The following is a 25,311-nucleotide window of genomic DNA, read 5'->3' as shown; positions in this document are numbered from 1 at the left end:
ACTGGATTCATTGCACAGTGTTCCCCTCTGTCTTTCTTTCCCTCAGGTTCTTGGGAGAACTAGAGGTGGCTAAGGCAGCAGAACTGGGGCTGCAGTGAGGATCACTGCATTATACCTATCTGCCTGGGTTGGACTTTTTCCATAAGCACTTGTTTATGGGGTACATGTATTTGTGTGCTCTGCGTACTGTCATCCCCTTTTGCTTCACATCCTAGCACATGAAGGTGGTAGCAGAGAGAAGAAACAGATGACAGTAGCTGAGGTATTAGAGGTAGTGTTTACCTTGTTTGGTGTGTGGAGCTGGGTCACCTTTCTAAAGACCAAGCTAAGGTAACTGGCAAAAATCAATAGCCTCTGTATGTACTCTGAGGGACACCATTTTCCAAGGAATTGCATTGACTCAAAGGACAAGAGATTTTTCAATACATAGGTGACAGTGGCTCTTCTTTCTCCCACCTTAGAATCATTGTGGAATTCTTCTCCTTCAGATGTGGCTATTTCCTTCAATATACAACCCTAATTCTTTTGGTATTCCTGGATGTATCTTTTTTTGTGTGTGTGTGTGTGTGTCCTTGTGGTGTCTTGAGGTTTAATATTTCAGGGTATTTTTAAGTATTAATTTGTTTCTTTTTCTCTACGTGTTTCCACTTGGGTTCCATTGCTTTCTGTTTCTCAGGTTTTTTGAAGACCATGACACGTTCTCATACCATGCAAACAGAATTTGTAAATTAGCATTCATGCCAAAAGAAAACTGGGGTTTGTCTTAGAATGTGTAAGGAAAGGTTTCCTTCCATTTTCTGAGTCTCAGAAGTGTTTTGTTTTGTGGAGTCTGTCTGTAAAATAGGAATGGACTTGTGTGGAGTGTATGTAGATAAAGCACAAAGCTGCAGTGCTGGAGAGAGTGCCCACCTCTGTTGTTTTAGGGGAAAGGTTCCAGCACAGATGGCTTTTTTTGAGAGTTGCTTCAGTGGTGAATGTGATTGTTTACTGACAAGTCATTTTTGTGGTCTCAGCAAGTTCATTTGGACAGACACCTCTCTTAATGAATGGTCAGCTTGGACAGGTGGACATTTAAGGTTGCTCTTTCTAATAGATGACTATTTGTAGCTGTATTTTGCACTAGAAATTGATTTAGGAATTAGGCTGTAGACTGTCTAAATTGTATGCAGGCGTTGCCATAATGCCTGCTTGAAGTCTTTAGAATTTTGTAAATTAAAGGACATGGAAATTGAAAGAAAACAGAAAGGAAAAATGTATTTTGATGTGGAGGAATGGTCATTCTTCTTGTATATGGGCTCTACTGGTTTCCTAACCAACCTGTAAGATATTTTTTCAATTGTTCATTCAGGAAATTGTTCTCCAGAACAGGAGATAAATGTATTACTTAATTATTACGCTATAGCTACTGAGTTTGATTGTACAGAATAAATTGTTCTGGCTTATGTGTGAGTCCTGGGCTTTTGTGTTTTGGCTGTGAGGACTAAACCTCAGAGGAGATGGGCTGTTTTCTTAAATGAGCCATTTCATCCTGTTACTTCCCCTTCAGAGATGGAGAGGCCTGATTTTGTGTATGTAATTGCAAATAACCTCAGAGCCCTTGATTAACGAAGCTATGTGCATTGAAATTCAGAGAGGAAGTTAGTACAGAAAAGATTATATTCAGTTTGCTTTCCCCTTCCTAAAAGGAGTTTGCAAGAAAACTGCAGTATCAATGACAGGCTTCTGAGGAATTTTGAGATTTCTAAAGAGAAAATGTGATAAACATCTTGTATTTTCTTGTAACACTTATTTAATGTTGGGAAACGTTAGTATAGTAAAACATGGGCATTCTGGCCTTATGGTAGAATTAGTAAGGCTTTACATCCTGCTTGGTGTTGGTATGTGTCAGCTGGAGTAAAACATTGTAAACTCAAAGGGTAGGTGACTGCTGTACTTTTAGGAGGGACTGTCTTGGGCTTTTTGGTGCTGAGATACTGCCCTTTAGTCAGTATTTGGATCATTGTCTTCTAAAGCATTTCTTTGAGTTGAGAGGCTGTATAATTGCTGCTTTGTAGTTTCTCTGTTCAGGTTTATGCTTGATGATCCAAACTTCAGCCTCGATCTATAACATCTGTTACATCTTTGCTTTTCAGATACAGAATTGAGAGTAAATTTGAGCGTACAGGAGGTGGAATGACTAAGTTAGAACTATAGTTATGTGTATCTAAAATAGAATAATTCCATCTTGGTTATTTGGAAGGGTCTTTAAATTGGAGGGTTGTCATCTTGCATTCAGGATAGTCTAATTTGTACCTTGCTGTACTTCTTTCCCCAATTTCTTTTTAATTGAGTAGATTAGTGGTTTAGAAGTCAAATTTGTATCCTGAGCTGTCATGTGCACCTCTTTCACTTCATATAAATGTGAGATAGCTAAATATAAATAATCTTTCCACCAAGTGCTGGAAGGGGAGAGGGAACACAAGCTGTGATATACTTCGTGAGGGACAGGAGTATGCATTGAGGTAGACAATTTGGAGCATCTCATGCATATTAGTGATTTCTTTTGTCAATAATCCTCTGTTAGTGTTTGTGAAGGAGAGGCAAAACAGTGTAGCTTTTCTCCTCTACATCAAGGGAACAGAAAGCAATGGGAAGTCCTGCATGCCTACTGTGCCTTCTCCAAACACTTCATAGATATGTTCTTAGGATTATAGGGCTGCCTTAGATTTAAGGCATTTCTGGTTATATTCTCTTATCAGGACATCTTTCAAAGTCAAGATAGCATAATTTATAAGATTAAAAATTAGGTGGAAATATTTATATTTGTGCTTAAAGTGGAGACTGCCTATTTAAAGCAAGCAAGCTTTAGAGGGAAATTGGTAGGTCTTGAGAAACCCCATTCATTTTATATGCCTTCTATTTGAGACCAAGACTGCTGTTTTCCTGTTATATAGAGGATTTTAAATCCTAATACCATTTAAATTTGCCTAATGAGTCTTCCACTTCACTTTGCCACTGGGGTAAGAACATACATGAGGCAGTTTATGGAAGCCTGCAGATTGTGCATTTGTCTCTGTTCACATATGTCCCTATATTACATCTTTATAATTTTAACCTTTTGCTCTAAGATGCTTTGGGTACAGAAAACTCAATACCTGATACTGGAATTTGAGTGTACCTTTCCTAATCACAAATAGGCATGTGTAGCACAGTGTAAATTAAAGGAATTAATGCAGTAGTTGTTCTCAAAATAGTTGAGTTGATTTCTTTGCAGAAGCCTCCTGACTGAGTAGTGTTTAATGCATGGAAAACTTTTTTGTGTATTTGAAAAGCAGTGATAAAGCAGCCTGGTTGTTGAAATGTCAGAGTTTCACTTTGACATTTAGAGAAGAGTTTCCATTTTCTGATTTGTTCTAGTGTGGCTTTTTTTCAATATTGAGCTTCTTAGAGAAGATACAGAAAGTCATTAATTGAGCTGTAAAGCTTTATTTCTGTATTACAAATGCAGTTGAAGGTTTCTGGAATTTATAGCAGTGTCCTTTAAAGAGCGCTGTTGATGGATATGTTGCTTCTAAAACACTGACTATCCCATATGGATCTTAGCCTTAGAACATTTTCTTGGAAACTGGACGTGTAGGTGGAGGGGGAGAAGAAGAAGTAGGAGGTTGCAGTCTGAAAATGTGCAGAAATGTTTGGTTTTTCTTTCTGTGTAACAGAAGAAACTTTGGTCTGCTGAATTCCTTAGTAATAAAGAAGCAAAGACTAGTTAATTTGAAATTATAAAAGTAATAATAAATAACAAAACTACATGAATGTCTGATTTAAATATTCCAGTTGACAAAAAGTTGTGTTTAGCTCTGTATTGAGTGGATGAATTACTGAATTTACATTGCATTGTGGTGGGTTTTTTCCTGAAGAATTTCCTGAAAAGTTAATTGCTTCTTTCTTAATGCAATTTTTAGTTTATTTCAAAACAGACACTGTACACTTTGCACTCCTATTAAATGTATGCATTAATATGCAATATAATTCATTGCTGTGATATTCAGAGATGAATAACTTATTTGTTAAACAAGAAAGGATCATTGTTTTAACTGCATCTGTGTGAAGTCAGATGGAATTTCAATTTTGTTAGAATACACAAGAAAAATAGTTTTAGTTATCTTAAAAAATGCCTAAAAATGTTGGAGAAATATTACTTCTAAATTAAAAATTAATTTTGAGAAATTTGCTTGTTTCTGTTAAGTCTGACAGAAAACACTAGATTAGGAAATTGAATGAAAATTTCTGGTTGCCTTGCCTTTGAAGATTTTTAAAATAAGGAGAGCTGTTTTGTAAAATGTGATTTAATGTTTAGGGGAACTAAAACATATATCAATTACAGCTGAAATTTATTTCTTAACTTTTTATAGAACTCTGAAATTAGCAGCAATTATGTTAAATGTTTGGGTTTTTTTTTTGCTCTGAGTATTTATACTGGGAGTTCTCCTAGTTCGTTTGTTTGACTTCCTCAAATTTATCAGCCTCAAACTTGTTTATCTTGAATCTTTCAGCTCTTTAATAGAAGTTGTTGTTTTCAAATATTATAATAAGGTTAAATTTTTCAGCACTCTGAGGTGCTTTGTTTCAGTTTGATTATAAATAACAAAACCCATTGCTATTAAAAAATGGTTAGAATGAAAATATTTCCATTAAAATTGTACTGTGCTTGTGTTCTTTGTCTGGCTTCTATAATTCAAATATCAATTGGGATTCTTTGGGGGTGTTTTATAGCTGTAAAGCAAGTGGTACTGTTAAAAGCATTTTACTCTAGAGTGAAGGTGGCTAAGTTAAAGTGCATTAAAATTAGTATGAAGAATACTTTACAAGTAATTGCCTTGTTGTTTTGGGGGGGTTTGTTGCATTTGCTTTTTTGTTGTTGGTTTTGTTTTGTTTTTTGGTTTTTTTTTAATTCAGATAGTAATGGTCAGTAATATTTTAAAAACTGAGTTACTAGTTAATTAATATTTCCCATGAAAGATTTTTTTTTAATTATTTTCCCATAAATTAATTTTCAAATATTCATATGAAGTTTAAAGCCCATGCTTTGACAGCCTGTGTGAGAGTTGTGCATGTACACGTGTCCTTTTCAGCTCTAGTATCAGTTTCTGTGGTTTTGTTAGATGATACAGCACATTTTAATTTTTTGAGAGAAAATCTTGTTGTGTTTGTAAATAGACTGTGAAAGAGAGTACCTGTTTGATGCACTATTTGATGCACTATTAATTCAAGCTATTGATTTGATGCACTATTAATTCAAGCGATCTCTTTGACTCTTTTCTTGCTCAAGTTACTTTTTGCCAACTTACAGCTTTGTAGTAATATATAACTGATCAAAAACTAATTTCAAACATGAAGGGTAGAATACATTATAGAAAAATTAGCTTCAACTTGTTATGATAAAAAATCTATTAAGATATGTAAATACGGCAATAGATGAAAATGCACAAATAGTTGTCTCTCTAATTGCCATGGGGAGAACTAACAGCTTTACTCAGCAGCCTCCATTTTTATATTTCCAGCTGCATATGTAGACTTAAAACTGGCTTCTCCAATATTGATAGAGGATATTTGAAGAACACCATTTAATAGAACTCTTAAAGAGGAAGTAGTTTTCAAAACTCAGTTGTATTGAGACACTTTTGTTGATTTTTCAGTGTATTCTATACTTTAAAGGTCACTTTTGGAGGAGAGTGTCCTTCCTTAATTATTCTTGATAATTGAATATTAAACTATTGGAGGACTCTTAAGGAGTTGTATCCATTGTATTTAGTAGTATTTGGTCTTTTTCACTGAGTTCTGAATTGAGGAATTCTGCTTTGGAAATTTGGTATCTCCCAATTTCTCAAAGCAGTATTTTTGTCATATTGCAATGTTTTTCTGAAAGGGTTTTTGGCTTTTTTTATTCTGTGATTTTGATTTGATATGCAGGTGAGCTGCAAAAAATATCTTTGCTCATCATTTGTATATTAAAATTACGTATTAAAATCAGAGACAATTTCTCAGATCAGTTTCTCAGAAATTGTCATTTGGTACTGAATAATGTTTTTTGTGTACAGAAGAGGGAAAAATAGAAAAGGCAACAATATCAAATCGAAAGACAGTAATAGCAAATCAACTTTAGAAGAAGTCAGGTATAAAATCAGCTTAAAATTCCTTCAAAAAAGAAATGCATCTGTGTTTTGTCTAAAGTTAAGCTACATACAAGATTTTACAAATTTAGTGAGCAGTCATGGGAAGGGGATCCTAGAGAATTTGACTGCAAATACCTTTAATGTTTGGTTCATGTTATTCTTAAGCAGAAGTTAATAACCCTGAGTATGGATAAGCCTGTGGAGATGTTCTTTCATCTCTGGGGATGATCAAATGCAGTTAAAATACAATATGTGGTCGTTCATCAGTCTCAGACAAGGATACCAGCTTGCAGGAACGTGGAAAGACTTGTCAAATAAATCTTTGTAAAATTAGGAAGTTGTCTATTTTGTAAATAGGCTTTTCCTAGTAAAGGTAGTGTGGAATATTAAATCATGATTAGCAAATGGAATACAAACCTATACTAGTGGCAAGAATCCCTTTCTATGCAAGTGTTATGTATGTGTTTGATAAGGTATGATTTTAGATCATGTTTTAAATATAATTAAACTTGTTTATCCTATGAACCAATTTTCTGAGAGGTTGTAGCTCTGCAGCCTAGTTTCAGTGCCATCACTGAAGGCAGGTGGAGAGAGAAACCCTTTTGTTTTTAGCAGGAGCACCTGGGCAGCTGGGGCATCTGTGCTGACAGGCAGCCAAGCTTTGGCCCAGGAGTGTGGCCAGCATGGCAGGAGACACACGTAGGGGTAGGGGAACTGGCACTGCCCAGCATCAGGCAAGGGGAGATGGACCACAGGCAAATTCCACCACTTTGTGCTATGGGGCTTGGGGGAGCTCAAGACATTTCCTAGGGAAGTCTAAGGAGGATGAGGTAGGAAGGCTGGAAATGCTGTGGGGAGAGGGAATTAGAGGTGCAGGCTCGAGGACCTTATAGGTACAATGGAAAGACTGTCTCAGGGACAAGCTGGTAATGAAGGGGTGCTTGCACAATGGCAACTTAAGTGACAGGAAGCAAATTCATAGGAAACTGGTCTTCAGCCTGCTACTCAAAAAACAAGTTATTCTTTAGGGCCACAGCTGAGCTAGGAAAGGAAGACAGCATGTAGTGATGCAACAGGCACGTTTCTGAGTTTCCCTAGGATTAACCATGGGGCCAGAGGATTTCTTTCACTGCAGAGAGAAGGAGGATTTGCAGTGGGTCCCTTCTCCAGAAATATTGCTAACAAGTTGATTCTCTTTTTTTGTCTCAGTAGTATATCCTAAGAATTATACCAGCTCACATCACTTGGAAATGTATTTATAAGAGTGAAAGTGAAGTAATTTACTGTGGATTATTGTAGATTGTGAATAGTGTTGCTTCCTACAAATTGCAGTAGCAAAACAGGCTTTCTGCTGCTTTGCAATGCTTCTTTTCCTTCCCCACTTTTCCTTTCACTTGAAAGCTAACCTCTTGCTTTAGATTACTCTACTCCTTATGACAACTGTTTGTGTTACAAAGGATTGTGGCTTCCACAGGTTACAGATGAACTGTACCCACTGAGTCAGAATAGGAAAAGCACAGGTGTAGCAGATAGGTAGATAGATCAGTAGATAGGTTTTCATTAGAACAAAGACAATAAAACACACCGAAACTATGACTGCAATTGCAAGTATATTCAACGTTTCTACATGTGATTCCCAAAGTGCTTCAATGTTTTGTTTTCCATGAAATCCTTTAAATGTGTTTCATTCCATTCAGACATAAGAATAAGGATCCCCTTACAAATAGTAGGAGATTCTGTTAGTAGAATGGTAGTGTTTACTCTTCTATAGATGACTTATGTAGATTGTACTTTTCTTTTTTTAATGGATTATGGTTTTTGTTATAAGTGCATATACAAAGTTTATAACTGACCTGACTTTATTCTTGCTTAGCTGTAATGAGCCATCCCACTAAACTGTATTTTTAGACTTTCCTAAGGAAATGAAGCTTACACTAGTCATGCTGTCACAGTCAGCTGTCATAGTCCGTCCATCTGTCCATCCTTGATAACTCAGCCAATTTTAGGCAAACTTGACAGACTGGCAGAGATAAACTAACTAGTTTTCTCCAAGTCTGTGCCTGGGAGAGTCATTGCTGATGTCCCTCACTGGAGGAGAAGCCAGAGCAACCCCAGCTCTTTGCTCAGTCCAGGCAGGGCTGAGAGGCAGGGGGGCACCAGGCACTGTGCTTGGCTGGCCAGCCCAACAAAGGTAGGGAGGAGGGCAGCACCAGGGAGATGGAGTATGCTTTGAGGGCATTTTGGAGATGGCAGTGGGGACCCAGAGATATGAGAAGGACCTGGGGATGTGAAAGCAGTCATACAGTAGGGGGACTTACTATGAATCCTGCAGGAGGAGGGGGAGGAAGAGGAGGAATAGCTCAGCAGGAGGTATACAGTGAAAAACAGGAACAGATTTCCATGTTCTGCTCATGGAACAACTTGTTTCCTCTTTAGTCATGGACACAGTTATGAATGTTGCAATCTCACATTAAAAATTATTCTTAGATAATGTGCATGCCCTTTGCTGTGCCTGACTACAGATGAGTCTCTGCATAGTTTGTTCCTTTGGTCAAACCAACTAGAAAGCCTTTGGTGCACATTGCTGCTATTGCAAAATGTTAATATCATGCTGTCAGCCTTAAAAAGTTTGTTCACGTAAAGTGTTAAGCTTAAACCGAAGAACTCCAGTTATCTTTATTGATAAAAATTAGAAACTTTACTATGTTCTTTTTTTAAATTATTTAAATTATTTTCCCAAATTTGTAATGATTTATGTTTAATGGTCATGATAGAAAACAATATTTGAAATGTCAGATGCACTATTGGAAGGTCTGTGAAAAAAGAGGGAACCTATGCAAATCCAAATGAAGGATGGTGCTTGAATGATAACTTTTTCCTAAATGTTTAGATACCTTTATCAGATTTCAGAAGGGTTTTTGAGAGATTTTGGATTTTTACCTATTTGTAAACAGTTTTTTCTCTAGTTGCTTAAGTTTGTCATTTTCCTGCCACTCTCCATCCCCATTTCTCACAGTTATCTCTGTGCTCTGCGTTTCAACTAGGTAGGCCAGCTGCCTCACCATTTACTGCTTTTTTCCTTAGTTCTTTTGCTGTAATTCCAAGAAGTGGACTGTATATCTTCGTTAGTGAGCTGAATAAAGCCTAGGTTTTTAATCTGGAAGGTTTAGTCTCAGTGGAGGGCTTTATGTAGAGTGAATCTATTGAAATAAAGCTGCTTGTTTTCCATGAATTTATAAAAGTAATTTCCCCCTTTTCTTAACAGAACGCCTTTAAGTTGTGTTTGTTTATATCACTGTAATTTAATGCTCATTAGTTCTGAAACATCCTTGTCTTTTTGGTTAAAAATGATCTCTAAACTGATGAAAATTTCCAGTCTTGGCAGAGATCAGGGCCTGACCAGCTTCTGATTAGTACTTGCTTGTACACTCTTTTCCTGTGATTGTCTCCCCTAGTACAATAAGCTGCCTCCCTCATTTTGCCTGAAAGTGCAGCCACTGGCTCTTGGCTGGAGGGATGTAGTTAGAATGACAATAGGATGTAGCAGGCTACAGCAGGAAACAAGGCCCTGCTGGGGAAGGTCAGGAAACACTTTAGGATCATCAGAATTTTCTGCCATCTTCTGAGACCATAAGACCACATATTAACTAATGTATTTTTAACCCTTCTAGACAACGATCCCTGCATGGTTATCTGTGCACTGTTAGTCTGTGTTGTACAGATTAACTGTGAAATAAGCATGAAGTTTTGTGGTGAACAAACAGCTTTGCTGAAGATGCCCATTGTATATGCATGTACATATATATATATATCTAAATATATTAAAACACAATTTTTGGCAGTGGAGTGGCTGGATTGAATAGGCTTGAATAGCTAAAAACGAAATAGCATGCATGTCCTTATTTCAGATTATTTGAAGAAACAAAGTACCTTTATTTATTTTCCTTCCATTAAGTATTCTATAATCAGCATGTGTCTCAACTAAAGCTCTCACCTGCCACCCAGGCTCTATGAGTATGGAGAAAAGTACAAATGCTTCTATTTCTGTGAAGGTTTTGCTTTCTGTCCCTTGCATGACATTTTGCTTGGTTGTGCCATACTGTGACATAATCTTATGTTTCTCAGAAATTTCTATAAGTGAATTTCACAAGACAGGGCTACTTGTTCACTTTATTATTTTGTTTATATATAAGCTTAAGGAGGGGTTGCTGCAAAAGTTTGAAAAGTACACCAAGTGTACCAAGTGTGTTGTGCAGTTTTTCTGTTTTTAAACACACATTAGTACGGTTTCTCTAATTTAAAAAAAATAATGCGTTCAATGTTATTGTTGTTTCTTCTGTACATTGTATTTAACACTATAATTAAAGCCATGACAGGACACCAGAATTTATAGATTATAGAGAAATACATCCAAATGGTCTTCCTCACCAGCAGATTTCTGTTGTTACAGTGTGTGATGAAATGTAGGTGAAAGAGGTGTGGGTTTTGGAAGGGGGGTTGCAGTTGGAAGGAATTGCCTGCCTGGGTATTGCTAGAGCAAAGAGAGCAATACAGACAGCAGAGAAACTTTAGCTTTTATTTCTGTGCTCATTAATTTTTGTAGGTTTTCTTTCACTTTTTGTTTGAGCCAAATTGAAGTCATCTCCAGTATTAAAAGGCATGGTCATTTGGCTGGAATTTGAAGATAGAGAAGAGGAAGCTGAGAATCAGTTTCAGTGATTAGCTGTTCTCCCAGTGAAGAAATCACTGTGTTTAAGTGTGCTTAAACTCTGCTCCTTCCGAGAAGAGAATAGAAATCACTATAACACAAATTGCTCTTTACCTAATGGTGCATCAGCTGGATGTTAACAAGAATCTCTTAAAGGTGTTGCTATTTCCTGACGATGTAGTGTAACAGAAGAGATCTCCATTTAGCAGTGTTGTTGAAGTGACGGTACAGCATGTCACCACATCCAGCTTTTGCAGTCTGGGGACAAGCATTCCAAGTGACCACTTTACATTTCTGTCTTTAACAGGCTTGGGAAAAACCAAGAGAAAGACGAGTGCGAGAGACGCCTCTCCCACTCCCAGCACAGACGCAGAGTACCCTTCCAACGGCAGCAGCGCCGACCGGATTTACGATCTTAACATTCCTGCCTACGTGAAATTTGCCTACGTTGCCGAGAGGGAGGATGAGCTGTCCCTCGTTAAAGGGTCCCGAGTGATTGTCATGGAGAAGTGCAGCGACGGCTGGTGGAGAGGGAGCTACAATGGACAGATCGGCTGGTTCCCTTCGAACTATGTGGTAGAGGAGGTTGAGGAGGCAACTGCAGATTCACCCAGCTTCCTCAGCCTTAGGAAAGGCGCTTCCATGAGTAACGGCCAGGGCACCAAAGTACTCCACATCGTTCAGACACTGTACCCATTCAGCTCGGTCACGGATGAAGAGCTCAATTTTGAAAAAGGAGAAACGATGGAAGTCATTGAAAAGCCGGAAAATGACCCAGAATGGTGGAAATGTAAAAATTCCAGAGGTCAGATCGGTCTTGTTCCTAAAAACTATGTAGTAATCATTAGTGATGGTCCTTCCATGAACACTTCCCATCCACCTCAGATAAGCTACACGGGACCATCTTCTACCGGACGATTTGCTGGAAGAGAGTGGTATTACGGGAACGTTACCCGGCACCAAGCAGAATGTGCCCTGAACGAAAGGGGAGTTGAAGGAGATTTCCTTGTTAGAGACAGTGAATCTTCGGTAAGTGGTGCTCAGCCCGCAGGTTTGTAACCCCCATGCATGGGTTAGCAAGCACAGCACTTAACAGACTCCCTGTCTTTTCACCCTTAAAGAAGCCAGCAGGGCTTCAGCATTACCAACCAATACCCTCCCTCCTTGTGAGAATTGGTCTGTCAGTGAAATGCAGTGACATTTATACTGAAATTTAACAGGTGTGGACTGTATTATCCAGGGGTTTTTTAAATTTGTGGACAATCAAGTAAAATATTTCAGGCTTCCATGTGGCTTTTCATGTGTTTCTCATGCAATCCTCAAATTTAAAGCACTACAAGATAAAATAATTCTAGGTGATTGAAAATTTGGTCATTGATTTGATCTTAAGGCTATTTTCAATTAAAATCTTTGCATTGGTCAGTTTGGTTCTGCTTTTAATTTAATAATTACATAGTTTCTTTATTAGTTAAAATTCCATTTTAATGTATTTTTTATCTACTTAGATAATTTAGTTTGTAATAAGGTAAAGTTATTATTATATCTAGTTTTAAGGTTGTTATAGACAACAGAGAGGGTCAAGTCAGCAGCTCATATGCCTTGTAAATTGAGCCTTGATGGCATCAGAGGGATCTGAGTAATGCTGATTATGGTTCATGTCATTCTGAAAGTTCAGATTTAAAATTCAGCTGAAAGGACTTTCATGTGTGCTGAGGCCAGAGAATTTGCAGTTAAAGCACTAAAATTTAATTATCCTTCGGCTGTGATTTTGAAAAGGTGACAGATTTTAATCTTACGTCATACATAACATTGAGAAAATTGACAAAGTACAACTTTGTAACAGTCCCAGATATTTTTATCTGAAGACAGTATTGTCTGATTAAATTTCAGGCACCTCTCCTTGATGAATTTGCTCTGCAAAAAACGTGATAGCTATCGAACTACCCTTTCTTTGAAGCTCTGTGTCATTGAATTCCTATTTCTGCTTAATTATAATCACTAAACAAAGGCAAATGCAAACAAACCACAGGAGAACAGGATAAAAGTTAGAGATTAAATTAAAATGAACTAGAGGAAGATAGGAAGAAAAATAGGAATTTAGAAATCATAACTGATTTGCAGAGGCTGAGAGGAATCATGTTTGTTTAGTCAACAGAAGAAAAGACTGATGTGGGACACACAGTCTTGTAAAATGTAGAAAGCCACTGAAGGATTACGGTAACCATTAAATTACAGTAATTCCTTTTTTTCCCAACATTCTTTTTCTATCAACATCCTGTCAGACAGAGGTATACTGGATGTGGTGGATTCTTGGCATATCAGTCCAGTGGGTAGAAGCTCACTTTCAGATCTAGAGGCTGCATTGCGATTTATCTTTAGACTGTAGCTGTCACTTTCCTTTCATCTCTTGAGAAAGTGCCAGAAGGAGAGTTTGAAAATTAATACATTACTTAAAATACAAAAATGCTTACCCATTTCTCAGGACATGATATGCCACAGTGGCCACTATGCTACAGCTTGGTTTTTTAGCTCTTAAGAGTCTGCCTCTATCTCTGGAGTAAACAAACTACCTTGAAAGAACACAGTAACCTTTTTATTTAATGTGACATCATAACACTAAATCCTTGCATTCAAAGCAGTTTCAAACTTTTTGCCTGCATTATTGCTGGAAATCATTGCTTTACAAAAGATTCATTCAGAATGCAATCTTCAAACTATTTCTAGCATCTAACACTTAGTGGGATAACAGAAAATTTATTCAGTTTATATCACAGCAAGTTTTTTGCACACCTGCAGGTAAAAAAAAAAAGCACTGAATTGAGGAACTTAGCATTTTTCCTTCTTTTTGACTCTTTATCTGGTCTTGCAAACCCTGTATTTGAGCCTTTTTTTAGCAATGAGAAAACTGCAGTTACACACGTAAATACCTCTGTGTATTAGTACTGCATGTGGGTTTTAGTTTTTATTAGGTTTGAAGAAATAATTTACTACATCTCAAACTTTATTCTACCCTAATCTTTATGTATCACTCCATCATATAGTGTGTATGTATGTGAATTATAAAACACTGGGGATTGCTAGTTTTTTCCCTGGAGTGCCACAATAAGTGAATGGGCATACTTGCAAGCATTGAGAAAAGGATCATAAAAATCTATTTCAAACTTATTATGTATGGAATAAAGAAAGAGTTTAGCAATGACTCATGAAATTCTGACAGTTGCTGTATTTCACACATGTGACTACAGAGGTTGTTCATGCTGTGGCTTAAAGTCACCAGGAGCGTCTTCACAATCTGAGCAGATGGCCTTGATTAGAGAGAACAGGCTGAGCAGAGCCAAGCTGTCAGCTCCCTGATTTGCTCATCTGACCACCAGACCAGCACTTCCCACTGTGCTGTGTTGTTAGCTCACCTTTAATGCTAGGAATGCAGGGGTTATTCCTTTCTAGAAAGGTCCATAGAAAAAACTGTGAGTCATGCTCCTAATACTGTGTCTTATTTTTGACCTGTTTTAGAGTTTTCTGTAGCCTTCCATCACCATAGTTACAAAAATTGGTCTGCATAAAAGTTTTCCTTAGATTTCAATTTTGCTCTTATTACTGAGCTATGAAAAGCTGTCCTTGGATAGATGAAGGTTTGTATTATTTGGTATTCACTTGATGAGACTGTCATGTTTTTGCATTTCAAGTGTCAGTAGTTGCAAGATTTTACAATATTTCTCTAGATTTAACTTGCCAGATGTTTATCTCCCAGCTAGATTTCTTTAGCCAAAAATATTTTCCTCAGTAACGCTTAGATCTAGAGGATGCTGCCATAGAGGAGAATAACCTGAGATGAACTCAGTAAGGTAGCTAGGAGGCTGATTATCTTCATTAATTACGAAATACTATTATTAGAACCATAAACTTGTTTGAACCATTTAAGCCCATAGTTTATGTAACAGGCACAGTTCCCTACTGATAACGTTTTTGCCAACTGTGTTATACCTAGGTAATGTCACCTTAGTTTTGGAGATCTAAAAGAACTGGGTACATGCCTTATTAGAAATACTGCTAGCTAGTTGTTCTTTCTGTTGCAGGCTGCTAGGTTAATGAAACCTGCAGTTTGTCTCATTTAAGTAACAAAACAATGAAAAAAAAAAGCAGATTTATCCGATGCAGTCTCTGTGGAGCCATTTTTTTTGGATTGCAGGCTCTTCAGCAGCCAGACTTTTAGTCTCTTTGTGTAGCTCCTAACCCAAGACAAACAGGTCTTGGCTGATACTGGTGGTCTTGGTTGGGTGGGTGATTGTAATGCTTTGAAGACCTCAGATTTCACTGAGTACAGAAGCAAATTTGAATGGGAGAGGATTGTTTTGTTCAGGTTCATACCAGGAAACAAGTGTGCTAACTAGTACTGCAGCTAACAGGAAGCAGTAGTGTGTCACCTCCAGCTTCTGAGCAGAGCCTTTGCTGCAGACACCCTTAAACTTCAAAGGGAGCTTCTGTCAGAACTTGTGGGCCCCTTGCAGTCCTCTGCAGGTGTCTGTGAAACTGGTGATCAGGCAAACACCAGTGCTTTGTAGTCCTATGAGGTCTTCTCATGAAGCGGAGAAGGTGTTATTTTTCTCAGCCTATGTTAGTGAGTGAGCTATGCAAGTTTTTGGATGATTTCAGGAGCAGTTATTCATTAGGAAGTATTGGTTACCTTCTGCTGGTAGTGTCACAGCATTTAAGTTACAGTAACCCATCCTAAACAGAGTTGCAGAGTATAGTTTTAAGATGATACTGATGATTTTAGGCATATTAAAATGATACTGAGGATTGTAGGTGCGACTGGATTTGTCAGTTTTTGAGATCATATTTAGCTTTTCTGTTCTTTGTCTAGCAAAAATGACAATAGAAGGAGGAGGCAGAGGTTCAGAGTTTGTATGTTTTTTGAGGTGCTAATTCTGTAGCATTCAGTGTCCCATGTTTTCCTGGGGTTTTAATCCTGCAGCTGTTGGATAGAAGCAATGAAATGTGGCAACTGTTTAAAAAGTGAACATTGGTCACATTCTGTGACATGCAGTGATTGGTAAGTACAGCAGACATGAGGAGAAGGTTTTTCTTTGAAAACAGGCGTAAGGAAATATCCTAGTGGCTTATTTTAAATGGAAGAACAGAAATCTTATTAGAGCTGTAGTTGAAGATCAATGAAACCAATTCATATTTGTGACCTGTGTAATACTGATTTTGGAACATGAACATTACATAGGGAGGAGAATGGTATTTGCTTATATCCAAATGAAACAGAAGGGGTAGAAAAAGGAATTAACTCTCCCAGATGGCTCTTTCCAGCCTGACCTTAGATCTTTGAGCCATGACTTTGAGTTTTTTGGCTGGGTGATAAAGTAAGAGGAGAAGTGAGGGAAAACTTGTGTATGGAAATGGAAGGAGTTGGGGAGCCCCAGGACAGGCTCACTGATGGGAGCTCAAAGGGCCTGGAATAGTTTGAAGAATGAGTGTGTGAGAATATCTTTTTGAATAAAGGACATTGGCAAACAGAATTTGATTGACAGGGGAAATTTAAATAAGTTACAGGATCAGTAAAAGATTTTCAGAGGGAACTGTTTTTCACAACTTTGCCATTTATAAATGATAAAATTATAATTTCATTCTGAAATTGAGGATGTGAAGAGGGAATGCTGTTTTTCGTGTTTCACTTGTTTTTCCTTATATCGCTTTATCACTTGTTTTCGTGGTAGTTTTCAGTTGGTTGTGGGGTTTTTTTAAAGAGCATTCAATTCTTCACCGAAGAAATAAAGAAACAACTTCCTACCATTTGTTTTCCACATGCCGTAGGCACCAGCTAGCTCATGGTCATATCTAGATATAAGCAGGTGTTAAAGGAATTGAAAACAATTCAAAGTACTACTGCACAAGGACTGTAGGTGCATTCAACCTAATATTTAATTTTTTGATTTAAGAATTGATTTAACGTCAAGTTAGGTTTTTCAGGTTTAGGTCTTTCCAGTTATGGTGGTGCAGAAATATTCATAGTTTCCTTGCCACAAAGCAATGCTCTGTAACTCTGTTGCAGAATCATCAGCTTTTCTATAGACTTAGGGGATTAAAGCTTACTTCTGTTCTGCTTTTATTTGGTGTATGTGCATCTTTTTTTCCTGGAAAAGTTAGTGTGTAAACATCCAAATGTAGCAATTAATTTAAGAGGGAGAAGAGAGAAAAATTGGCCAGCAGTTAGAACAAAATAGCTTAAACAGTAAATAAAATAAACAGACTTGGAGGAAATCCAAGGAGGACAGCAGGGAACCAATTCAAACTGCATAGAACCAGCATACTTTGAAATGGGAGTGTTCATAGCAATAGTTTATTTAGATTTTTTTTAAAGAATATTTTTAATGAATTTGCATTTGTTAGGGCTAAAAGGAGCCAAAATAAAAACAAAAACAAGTCAAATTTCTTTTGCTGTTCATTCTTGAGTCCTATGGAAGTTACTACTCTGAGACCAATAAAGGGTTTCAGGATTTTTGCAACAGCTGTTTGAGCTCTTCGATCTCTTTGCACCGGATGATGACTCTCAAAAGAGTTAGATCAGCCCTTCCGCTTTTTACATTTTTTAAATTAAATCAGATAATGAAAAAATAAACTTTGTAACATAGGCTGCAGAAAATATGATAATGACTTCTACTTATGTATCAATCTAACTCTCAGGCTCCCAGGCTGTGGAGAATAGACAATAGTTTGTGAGAAATGTTCATTCACTAAGGTTATAATTAAACTGGCAGAAAGAGTATTTAATATATTGTGTGGATCAGCTCACAAAGATAGAAGCCTGGCCAGTGCCTGGGTCATAGGACAGTAGGTCAGAAGTCCAGCATCTCTCTGCATGTCATTAGTACATCCTTTATGGCCTAGAAATAATGTTTCTTTAAAGATACAAGGAGCTTTGAAAACTCATAATTTTGACATGCTAAAAACAACTGCTTTGTCAGAAAATAGTAAAAGATTTTTGAGAGCAAAGTGATTATTTCAACTTCTGTTTAAACTTTTGCCATAAAATTGTTTCCTGTTCCTAAAACAAACAAAAAAGTTTGGTTCAGATTATGAACTTCCCATTTGTAAGTTCTTCTGTTTTAATTGACGACCTTTTGGTTACTGGTTTTTGTTTGGTGTAGACATCACCCGTGGAAGCAGCAGAACTTAGTCAGTAAGATTTGATATTGTTTTTGGAATCCTAACTGGCTAATCTGTACTTGCTGCCTCAGTCCGTCCTTGGTGAGACCCTACAGACCTGCCTGTGTTCAGGGCACAGCAATCAGTACATTGCCCATGCCCTAAATTTCTCCTCCATGAGCCCAGGGTCCCAAAACTTCTGGAGAGCTTTGTGCAGGCCTGCGCTTTGTTACTGTTTAATGGCTGCTGCTTGAAACTATGAAGATTCCACTAGAACCAGGTCCCAGGCCTGTGTGGCTATGGCTGCTGGAGGGTTTGTCCACAGGGCATTCAGGGCCTTAACCACAGCAAAGTGTTTGTACAGCCAGGTTAGCTTTAACCCAGTGGAGGTGCTGAAAATAGGCCAGTCTTGGTGTGAGTTCTATGCACTCTTCTTTATGATGCTGCTGAGGCAGCGGTTTAATATCAGAGACAGCTGGCTTAAAATAGCAGTTTTCATATTTGGAGTTAGGGGTGGACAACAGGACACAAAATGTATCTTGGGTGGAGCACTGGAAGTCTCAAAGATCCATTCGTATGTACATTTCTTTCCATCCCATTCTCCCACCCTTCCCAATTCCCTCTTGGCAGTCACAGAGAGCGTTCCATGTATTTTGAGCCAGTGGCTGCTCAATGCCAGAGGAAGCCTTCCTGATGGAGCCTGCCCTGCCCCGGTCAAGGCCCTGTGACCCTGGATTATACATGGAAAAAGTAATTATCCTATGGGTGGTTACATAAATTTTTAAAGAAGTGATGCCTGTTGATCTGGAATGTAGTGGCTTGAGGTAGAAGAGGGTTAGGCCAAGGGTGTGGGGAGGTTGCTGCTGCCTTTAGCAGAACAAAAGGAGAAGAGCTGCTGCCCAAAGCCGAGCCTCGAGTTGGACCAGAGCCAGATCAGCAGGCATGGCAGGAGCTTTGTTTGCTGTGGGCAGGGCCCATGGAGTCAGAGGGTAGGCAGAGAAAGTGTTAGTGCTAAGACAGGTGAGGGGGAGATGCAAGAGATGAGATTTTTTTGGGATAGGCAGGACATGAAGAATGTGTGGGCAGAGACCCATTTTATTGCAGGAATAAAGACAGCATATCTGAGAAAATGCTGTCCTCCAGCTTATTTGGGTACATGCTCAGTGTGTGTTTGACCCCTCACAAATGTGGTGTAGAGGTCTCAGGGTGTGGTTTTGTGATGTCTAGTGTCAGCAGTAACATGCGAGGGCTCCTGACCCCTCCAGTTGGTCTTCTGCTGTGCCATGGCTGTGCTCAGGATTGTTCCCAAGGCAGTGCTGTGAACCAGGTGTGTTTTGTTTAACCTGGGCAAGCACAGGTTTGCAGTGCTGGCCCAGCCAAAGCAGCGCCATGGTGGGGAGAGACCAAGGGACACAGTAAGGTTGTGTCAAATCCTGGCACGTGCCTTCAGTGGTTTGTGCTTGAAGCCATGCCTTCAGTGGGCTGAGACACTGCAGCAGTACCTCCAGAGTAGCACCAGGCATTACTGAACTCTATTAAGTGCTTGTTACAAACTCCAGTGTGTTCTTTTTATTCATTTTACTGCTGGCTGGTGACACCTACTTCCGTACACCTCTCACAGGGCAAACCCGTGCTCCCATCTGTCATATCCCCCTCCTACATGGAAGGGAGCACCCAAGATTCATCAAAGAATGACAAAAACCACGAGGGTTCTAAAGAAGCTCATGAAGTTTTATTAGCAAACTACACAGTTGGCATAGAAATTCATGTTTTACCCCTATTCTCTAATGGTAAGAGTGATAATAAAAGAAAAGAGGGAAGAAAGGGAAAGTGAATGGAGATCAGACTGCAGAGGAAAGGAGATCTGCAGTCCTGGATCCAGGATCAATCCAGCCAACAGGGTATCCAGGGCCTGGGCAGCACATCACCAAGGCTTTGTGGGGCTACCTAGTTATAGGTAAGTTTTCCCCTCCCTGGAATTAGGTTTCTTGCTCTTCATGTAAGTGAATCAGCATGGCAACTCTTCTGGACCTTTATGGAAATGGGGGGAGCTTTGAGGGTCTTTTCGTAGTCTTGATCCCCCTCTGCTGGACTTGCCTGTTCCTTGACCCCATTCCCATGCTGCATTGTTTTGTGTTGTGTGGTCTCCATGGACCAGAACAGGATAATTGTCCCCAGAAGGGTGCTGCCCTACCTGTGCACATCCCCCCCTTTCCAGGCACATCCTTTTCTAACTTGCCTGCTTGAATGGTCATTGGTATTTGAGGCATAGATAGCAGCACATTAAATCCTAATTGCCCAGGCTCCTACACCATCTCTGTGGCCAGCCAGCAGCAGTAGGTGGCTGGAGACAGAGTTCAGCTGGAAGCAAGGGACACTGTGTCCTTTCTACCCTCCTATGTGGCATGTGGTGAAGGAAGTGGAATGGTCTCATTCTGGCTGTTTGGATGACAGCGCTCGCCTTGTTAAAGCAACTGATTGCCAGGATGAAGAGATTTATCATTAGAAATTGTTATGTCCTGAGTAACTTAATTAGTGCATAAATTCTGTCTTTTGTGGGTAGTGGTGTGATGGTGAGATTTGTACAGTGTTTTTCTTCTATAGCTTTATCATTTTTTACAAAGAAAATGTACTCAATGAGAGAAATTATTCCCCATACATGTGGTAATGAAGATAAAAGGTGCATGTGTTTTTGTCTTTTGCAATGCAAAGCAAGAATGGCCCTCTAGTGGTCACGGCTTTAAAAAAAGCGAAATGGGGGATTTTCTTCATCTCGCCCAAGCAATATTGCGGTAATTGTTTTCTCCTGGGCACTCTAGTGAGAAAGACATGCATGATAAAAATTCTTCCCTTCTCCTTGACATTCTTGTGCTTCTAGATTGAGTAACTAAGATAATATTTGCAGTTTAGTCATGTAATTGGCAGCTTCAAACTGTGCATCTGGGGAGCTTTCACTTAACTGACTTAACTGCTCACGTTAATAACAATGGTAATTATTTATTGAATAATAGGCTATTGGGTTTCTTAAGGAGCTAAAGCACCGAGCTGTGGCTAATGTAAATTACTGTCAACTATATGACACAGTTTGTTCCTGAAATTGCAAAATTATGCTGTCATTTTGTTCTCTTCTATGTAATTTTTTCTTTCTTTCTCAATTCTTCTCAACAGCCCAGTGACTTCTCAGTATCTCTAAAGGCATCGGGGAAGAACAAACATTTCAAGGTGCAGCTCGTGGACAATGTCTATTGTATTGGGCAGCGGCGATTTAATACTATGGATGAGTTGGTGGAACACTACAAAAAGGCTCCCATCTTCACCAGTGAACACGGGGAAAAGCTATATCTTGTGAAAGCACTTCAGTGACGTTGAAGATGGACTTGGCCACCTGGGCCTCTTATAACTTACAAGCCTTAGGTCCTAAATTCACTTTTATAGAGCAGAGCAATATCTGAAGCAGGCTTAAGGAATAGGCTCTTTCTAAAGTGTTTGCTCTGTCAGTTGCTGTTTGTCCTTTTTTTTTTGTTTGCCTCTCTTTGTGTTCCAGTTTTGTTAACCTCTGACCACCTCTCTTCAGGTTGAGAGTTTCCCTTGGGTGGCCGTGGCGAGCACTCACCTTCCCAGCAGAGTTCAAAACGCCCCTCTCCTGTGTACGTTTACATAGTTAGCTCAGATCAAGGAGGGGCGTTTTCAATTCAAACCAGTGTTAATCTGTTCAGACTGCTCATGCAGGCAGAACTCTCCCTTCAGAGACATCGGGCACAGTTTGAATGCACTGAAGCTGCAGCTGCTTAAGTGAGAGAGAGTAGACATAACAGTTGTGGCTGTGAGTTCTGTAGCTATATCGCTTACCGAGTAGGATAATACAAAACCTCCTAGTTCCTAGAAGCACTCTTTACACTGTACTCTGCTGTTACATTGCCTCTCTGACTCTTCGTAAAGAGTACACTAATTAAAAGCATTTTGTAATAGTACTTCTTAAACTACTATGGTAAGATTGTAGTAAAAGAAAACTAGTGTATTTTGGTCTGTAATTGCAACAAAGAGAAATTTTATTTGAAAGTTGATTACTAGAGAAAGAATAATTGAATTGTAAAGGCTGAATGTTTCGGTAATCTACAACCAAATGTGCCATCCACATAATGCTTTTTCCTCTTGCCCTTCTGCTTGTTTGAATTAAACGATTATGTATTTAATTCTCAAAGTAATATGTATCTGTAGCTGATTGTTGACACTAATACAGAAGATTAATAAAAACTGATCTTGGGACAGGGTGGGGCGGGCTACCAACACTATATATATATTTGCTTTACAGAAAGAAATCTTCGGGTTTTACAGAGGATGGCGTGGTTGGTAGGAAGAGACACACAGAATGTTTATGAAGAAAATGCATTTTTCTCTTTTCTTTACATTTAAACTCCTTTATGGTTTAAATATACAGTCTTTAGATGGCACATTCCTGAGATTGAAGAACAGATCATGAGATCTCAAAATCTTGCATACTCAGTTTTTTGGATATTGTAATAAAAAAGGTATTACGTCATGATGGAGTACTGGATTTATCCTTGGGTGGTAGTCCTGGTGTTATTTTAGCAAGGTGAAATAGAGTAAATAATGAATTTGTTTGTCTTGGAATTTGTGTGGCCTAAAAAGAAATCATCTGTGACTGCAGAGGACAGTTTTGATATGAGGCAGTGTCTAATGAGCTCTGTGTTTCTTGTTTCTGTGATAATTAAGTCCATTCATAGCTTTAATGAAATCTGCAAGATGGACCTATTTCCTGGTACCTCTTTGCTATTAAAACACATTTCTTACCTATTCTGTGTTTCAGCCAGTAGTAGTGCAACTACCTCTGTGTATAACTAGAGCAAGTTAAGCAGATACCAGCACTGTCTGACTTGCTTTGGGGTAAATCATGCCACTGCCAGGAGACTGCCCTGGCACCTTTGCCAATGAACTGCAGTCTTGCTCAGATCCAAGAGGCAAGTACAATTTCTGAAGTTCTGTGCACATACTATTTTTCCACCACTCTTGAAATCTTATTTCTGTAAGATTTTCTGAATTGACAGCTTGTACTGAAACTAAAAAATGTATTTTTCTGTATGTGCATTAACTAATAACTGGGCAGTGACACTTGTGCTTGGTAAAGCTTAAAGAAAGAAAGCAGTGATACAGAGCAATCCAAAATGATCATGCGTTATCCTGAAGAGCACCTACCCACGACTGTCTTCTAAGAAGATAGAAGTTTTCCTTAGGAAGTTGGTGAGGATTACCAGTTGTTTACACCTTACCTACAGAAAGACTCCACAGTGGGCCTCTTAAACCTCATGAGTGAATTCTGCAGAGAATGTAGGGATTTGCCTTCTAATACCTAGTTTTTTCTTTAGGTGAATCGAAGCATGTACCGGGTATGGCAATAATATTAAGATCGTCAGCTATATGTTGTATGAGCATTTTCAGGTTTGAGTGAATTGCTTTTCAGTCTTATTGTCTCTTGGTAGTATTTGCAGAAATTATATATGGGAATGGTTTACCTTTTCAGTAAACAGATTACTCTAATTACTGTTTCATGGCCCGTGTTCATTTTTTTGTGAAATATTCCCTATGTTTCCTGTTTCAGAAGCCTTCATATGCCTCTTGGAATCTTTTTTTCATTTTTTTCTAGAGTCCATTTTTGCAAGCTCTCTTAGTTCCTAACTCCATTCTAGTCTTAGTAGCTTAGAACTAAATCAAATAGACATCTGAATGAAGGTTTTGCTACATGCTTTATATTTTAATGGATTTATCAAATTTTCTTTGCTTGTTTTTATTACCTCATCCTCTGTAAACAACTTCTGTGTCTTGAGGTGTAAATTGTAAAGTACTTTGTTTTGGAAGCAGTTAGTTAGTTTATGACCTGTAAATTACTAGCTCGAGTAATTTCTTTTCTATTTTTTTCAAGTAAGTCTCACCTTGGTTTCTCCCATGCTGTATTTTAGCAGCATGCTTTCTGTTCAACAGGCTCATTAATAGCTCTTCAGTTGTTCCCATCATTATTGAGATATGTTCATACAAATTTTGCCACCTTTTCCTGCCCTTTGGATCTCATTTGTTGGACTTGGCTTAAGCATTAATAATCTTCAGTACTATATGCTCCATAAAGGGGCAATAGATGTGGATTTTATTATTATTTTCCTATTTTATACTCACCTTTCAATTACTTGACAAAATCTCACCTTTATTTTTTGACTACTTAGAGCCTCTTTGTCAAAGCTTGTGGTGGGGGTAGGATTTTTTTAAAAATATGAGCAGAGTCATGGTGACCTGAATTTCTTTGCTTACAATATTCATTAAAGGCTCAAATAATTTCTGATGGAGTAGAAGTTGTGATTTTTCTTTATGGTGTTTAGTCTGGCTTTTACCATCCTACCTGATTCATACAGGTGCTTAAGTTGTACTTCTAAGTACTATTCCTGTACAGCTGTTAATGTTTTCTTGCCTTGCTGGTGTCTTTGGAGGAATGTGAATGACTTGTGAATCCATAACAGTTTCCACACAGTGGCAGAAACTTTGGATCCATGTTTATAATTTTAGCTCTGGGAGCTTGATGACAAGCTCCCACTTGATGTTATCTTGACTGTTTGTGGTATCACATATTAGGTGGGGACATATTAGTAAAGGATTAATATACAAGTGCACTGAGAACATGCCAGGTAAACTCACATGGACCTACTGTGTTACAAAAGCAAAGGATTTGCTTACTCTTTGCTTTTGAGAAGAGGCAATGAAATGAAGACATGCAGTTGGGTATTTAATATCTTTGACTGCATGAACAAACTCTGATGTCCCACACTTGAATGGTTCTGCTTAGTGTTCTCCATTCAGATCTTCGTGTCTCATGAATGTATATTAAATCCTTAAAGTTTACAGCTGTTCCTCCAAACCTTTATTGCAGCTTTTCTGTACTGTAAAGTTTGGTGTCTAGTTTAATGGTTTCACTATGAGGAAATAGAGATCTTCCACACTTAGAACAGTAACTTCTGTTATAGCACAAGGTTGAAGTACTTTCAAAACGCCACCATACGTTTTCACCTATAAAAATGAGTCCGATTTTTGCCTAAATAATAAATAAAAAACTAGAAAATGGATTACAGGTCCTTTGAACTAGGTTGACAATTTACTTGGCAAAAGCTACTAAATAACTGAAAGGACTTCCATTTCTTCTTGATTTTAAGGTAGTTTAATTCAGTGCTTCAGAGGTAAATGAAACTTGGGCAATTGCTACAATCTGAATCTGACAGGTTCTGTTTTCTTACTCCAGTG

At 38.4% G+C, this 25,311-nt stretch overlaps 1 protein-coding gene across 2 annotated transcripts in view; it reads left to right on the top strand.

Annotated features, from left to right (window-relative positions):
* The window catches only part of NCK2 (NCK adaptor protein 2), an 84,534-nt gene extending 61,982 nt beyond the window's left edge, over positions 1-22,552 (top strand). For both annotated transcript variants that reach the window (XM_036387817.2, XM_036387809.2), the window contains exons 4-5: positions 11,168-11,889; positions 21,181-22,552. In XM_036387817.2, coding sequence (XP_036243710.1) covers positions 11,168-11,889; positions 21,181-21,375 — 917 coding nt within the window. In that variant the 3' untranslated portion in view covers positions 21,376-22,552. The remainder of the gene's footprint in view (positions 1-11,167; positions 11,890-21,180) is intronic.
* The last annotated feature ends 2,759 nt before the right edge of the window (positions 22,553-25,311 follow it).

This window comes from Molothrus ater, chromosome 2, assembly GCF_012460135.2.
Source record: "Molothrus ater isolate BHLD 08-10-18 breed brown headed cowbird chromosome 2, BPBGC_Mater_1.1, whole genome shotgun sequence".
In the NCBI taxonomy this organism is placed as follows: Eukaryota; Metazoa; Chordata; class Aves; order Passeriformes; family Icteridae; genus Molothrus; species Molothrus ater.
Note: the sequence above shows the minus strand (reverse complement) of the source record. Positions and strands in the feature narration are given on the sequence as shown.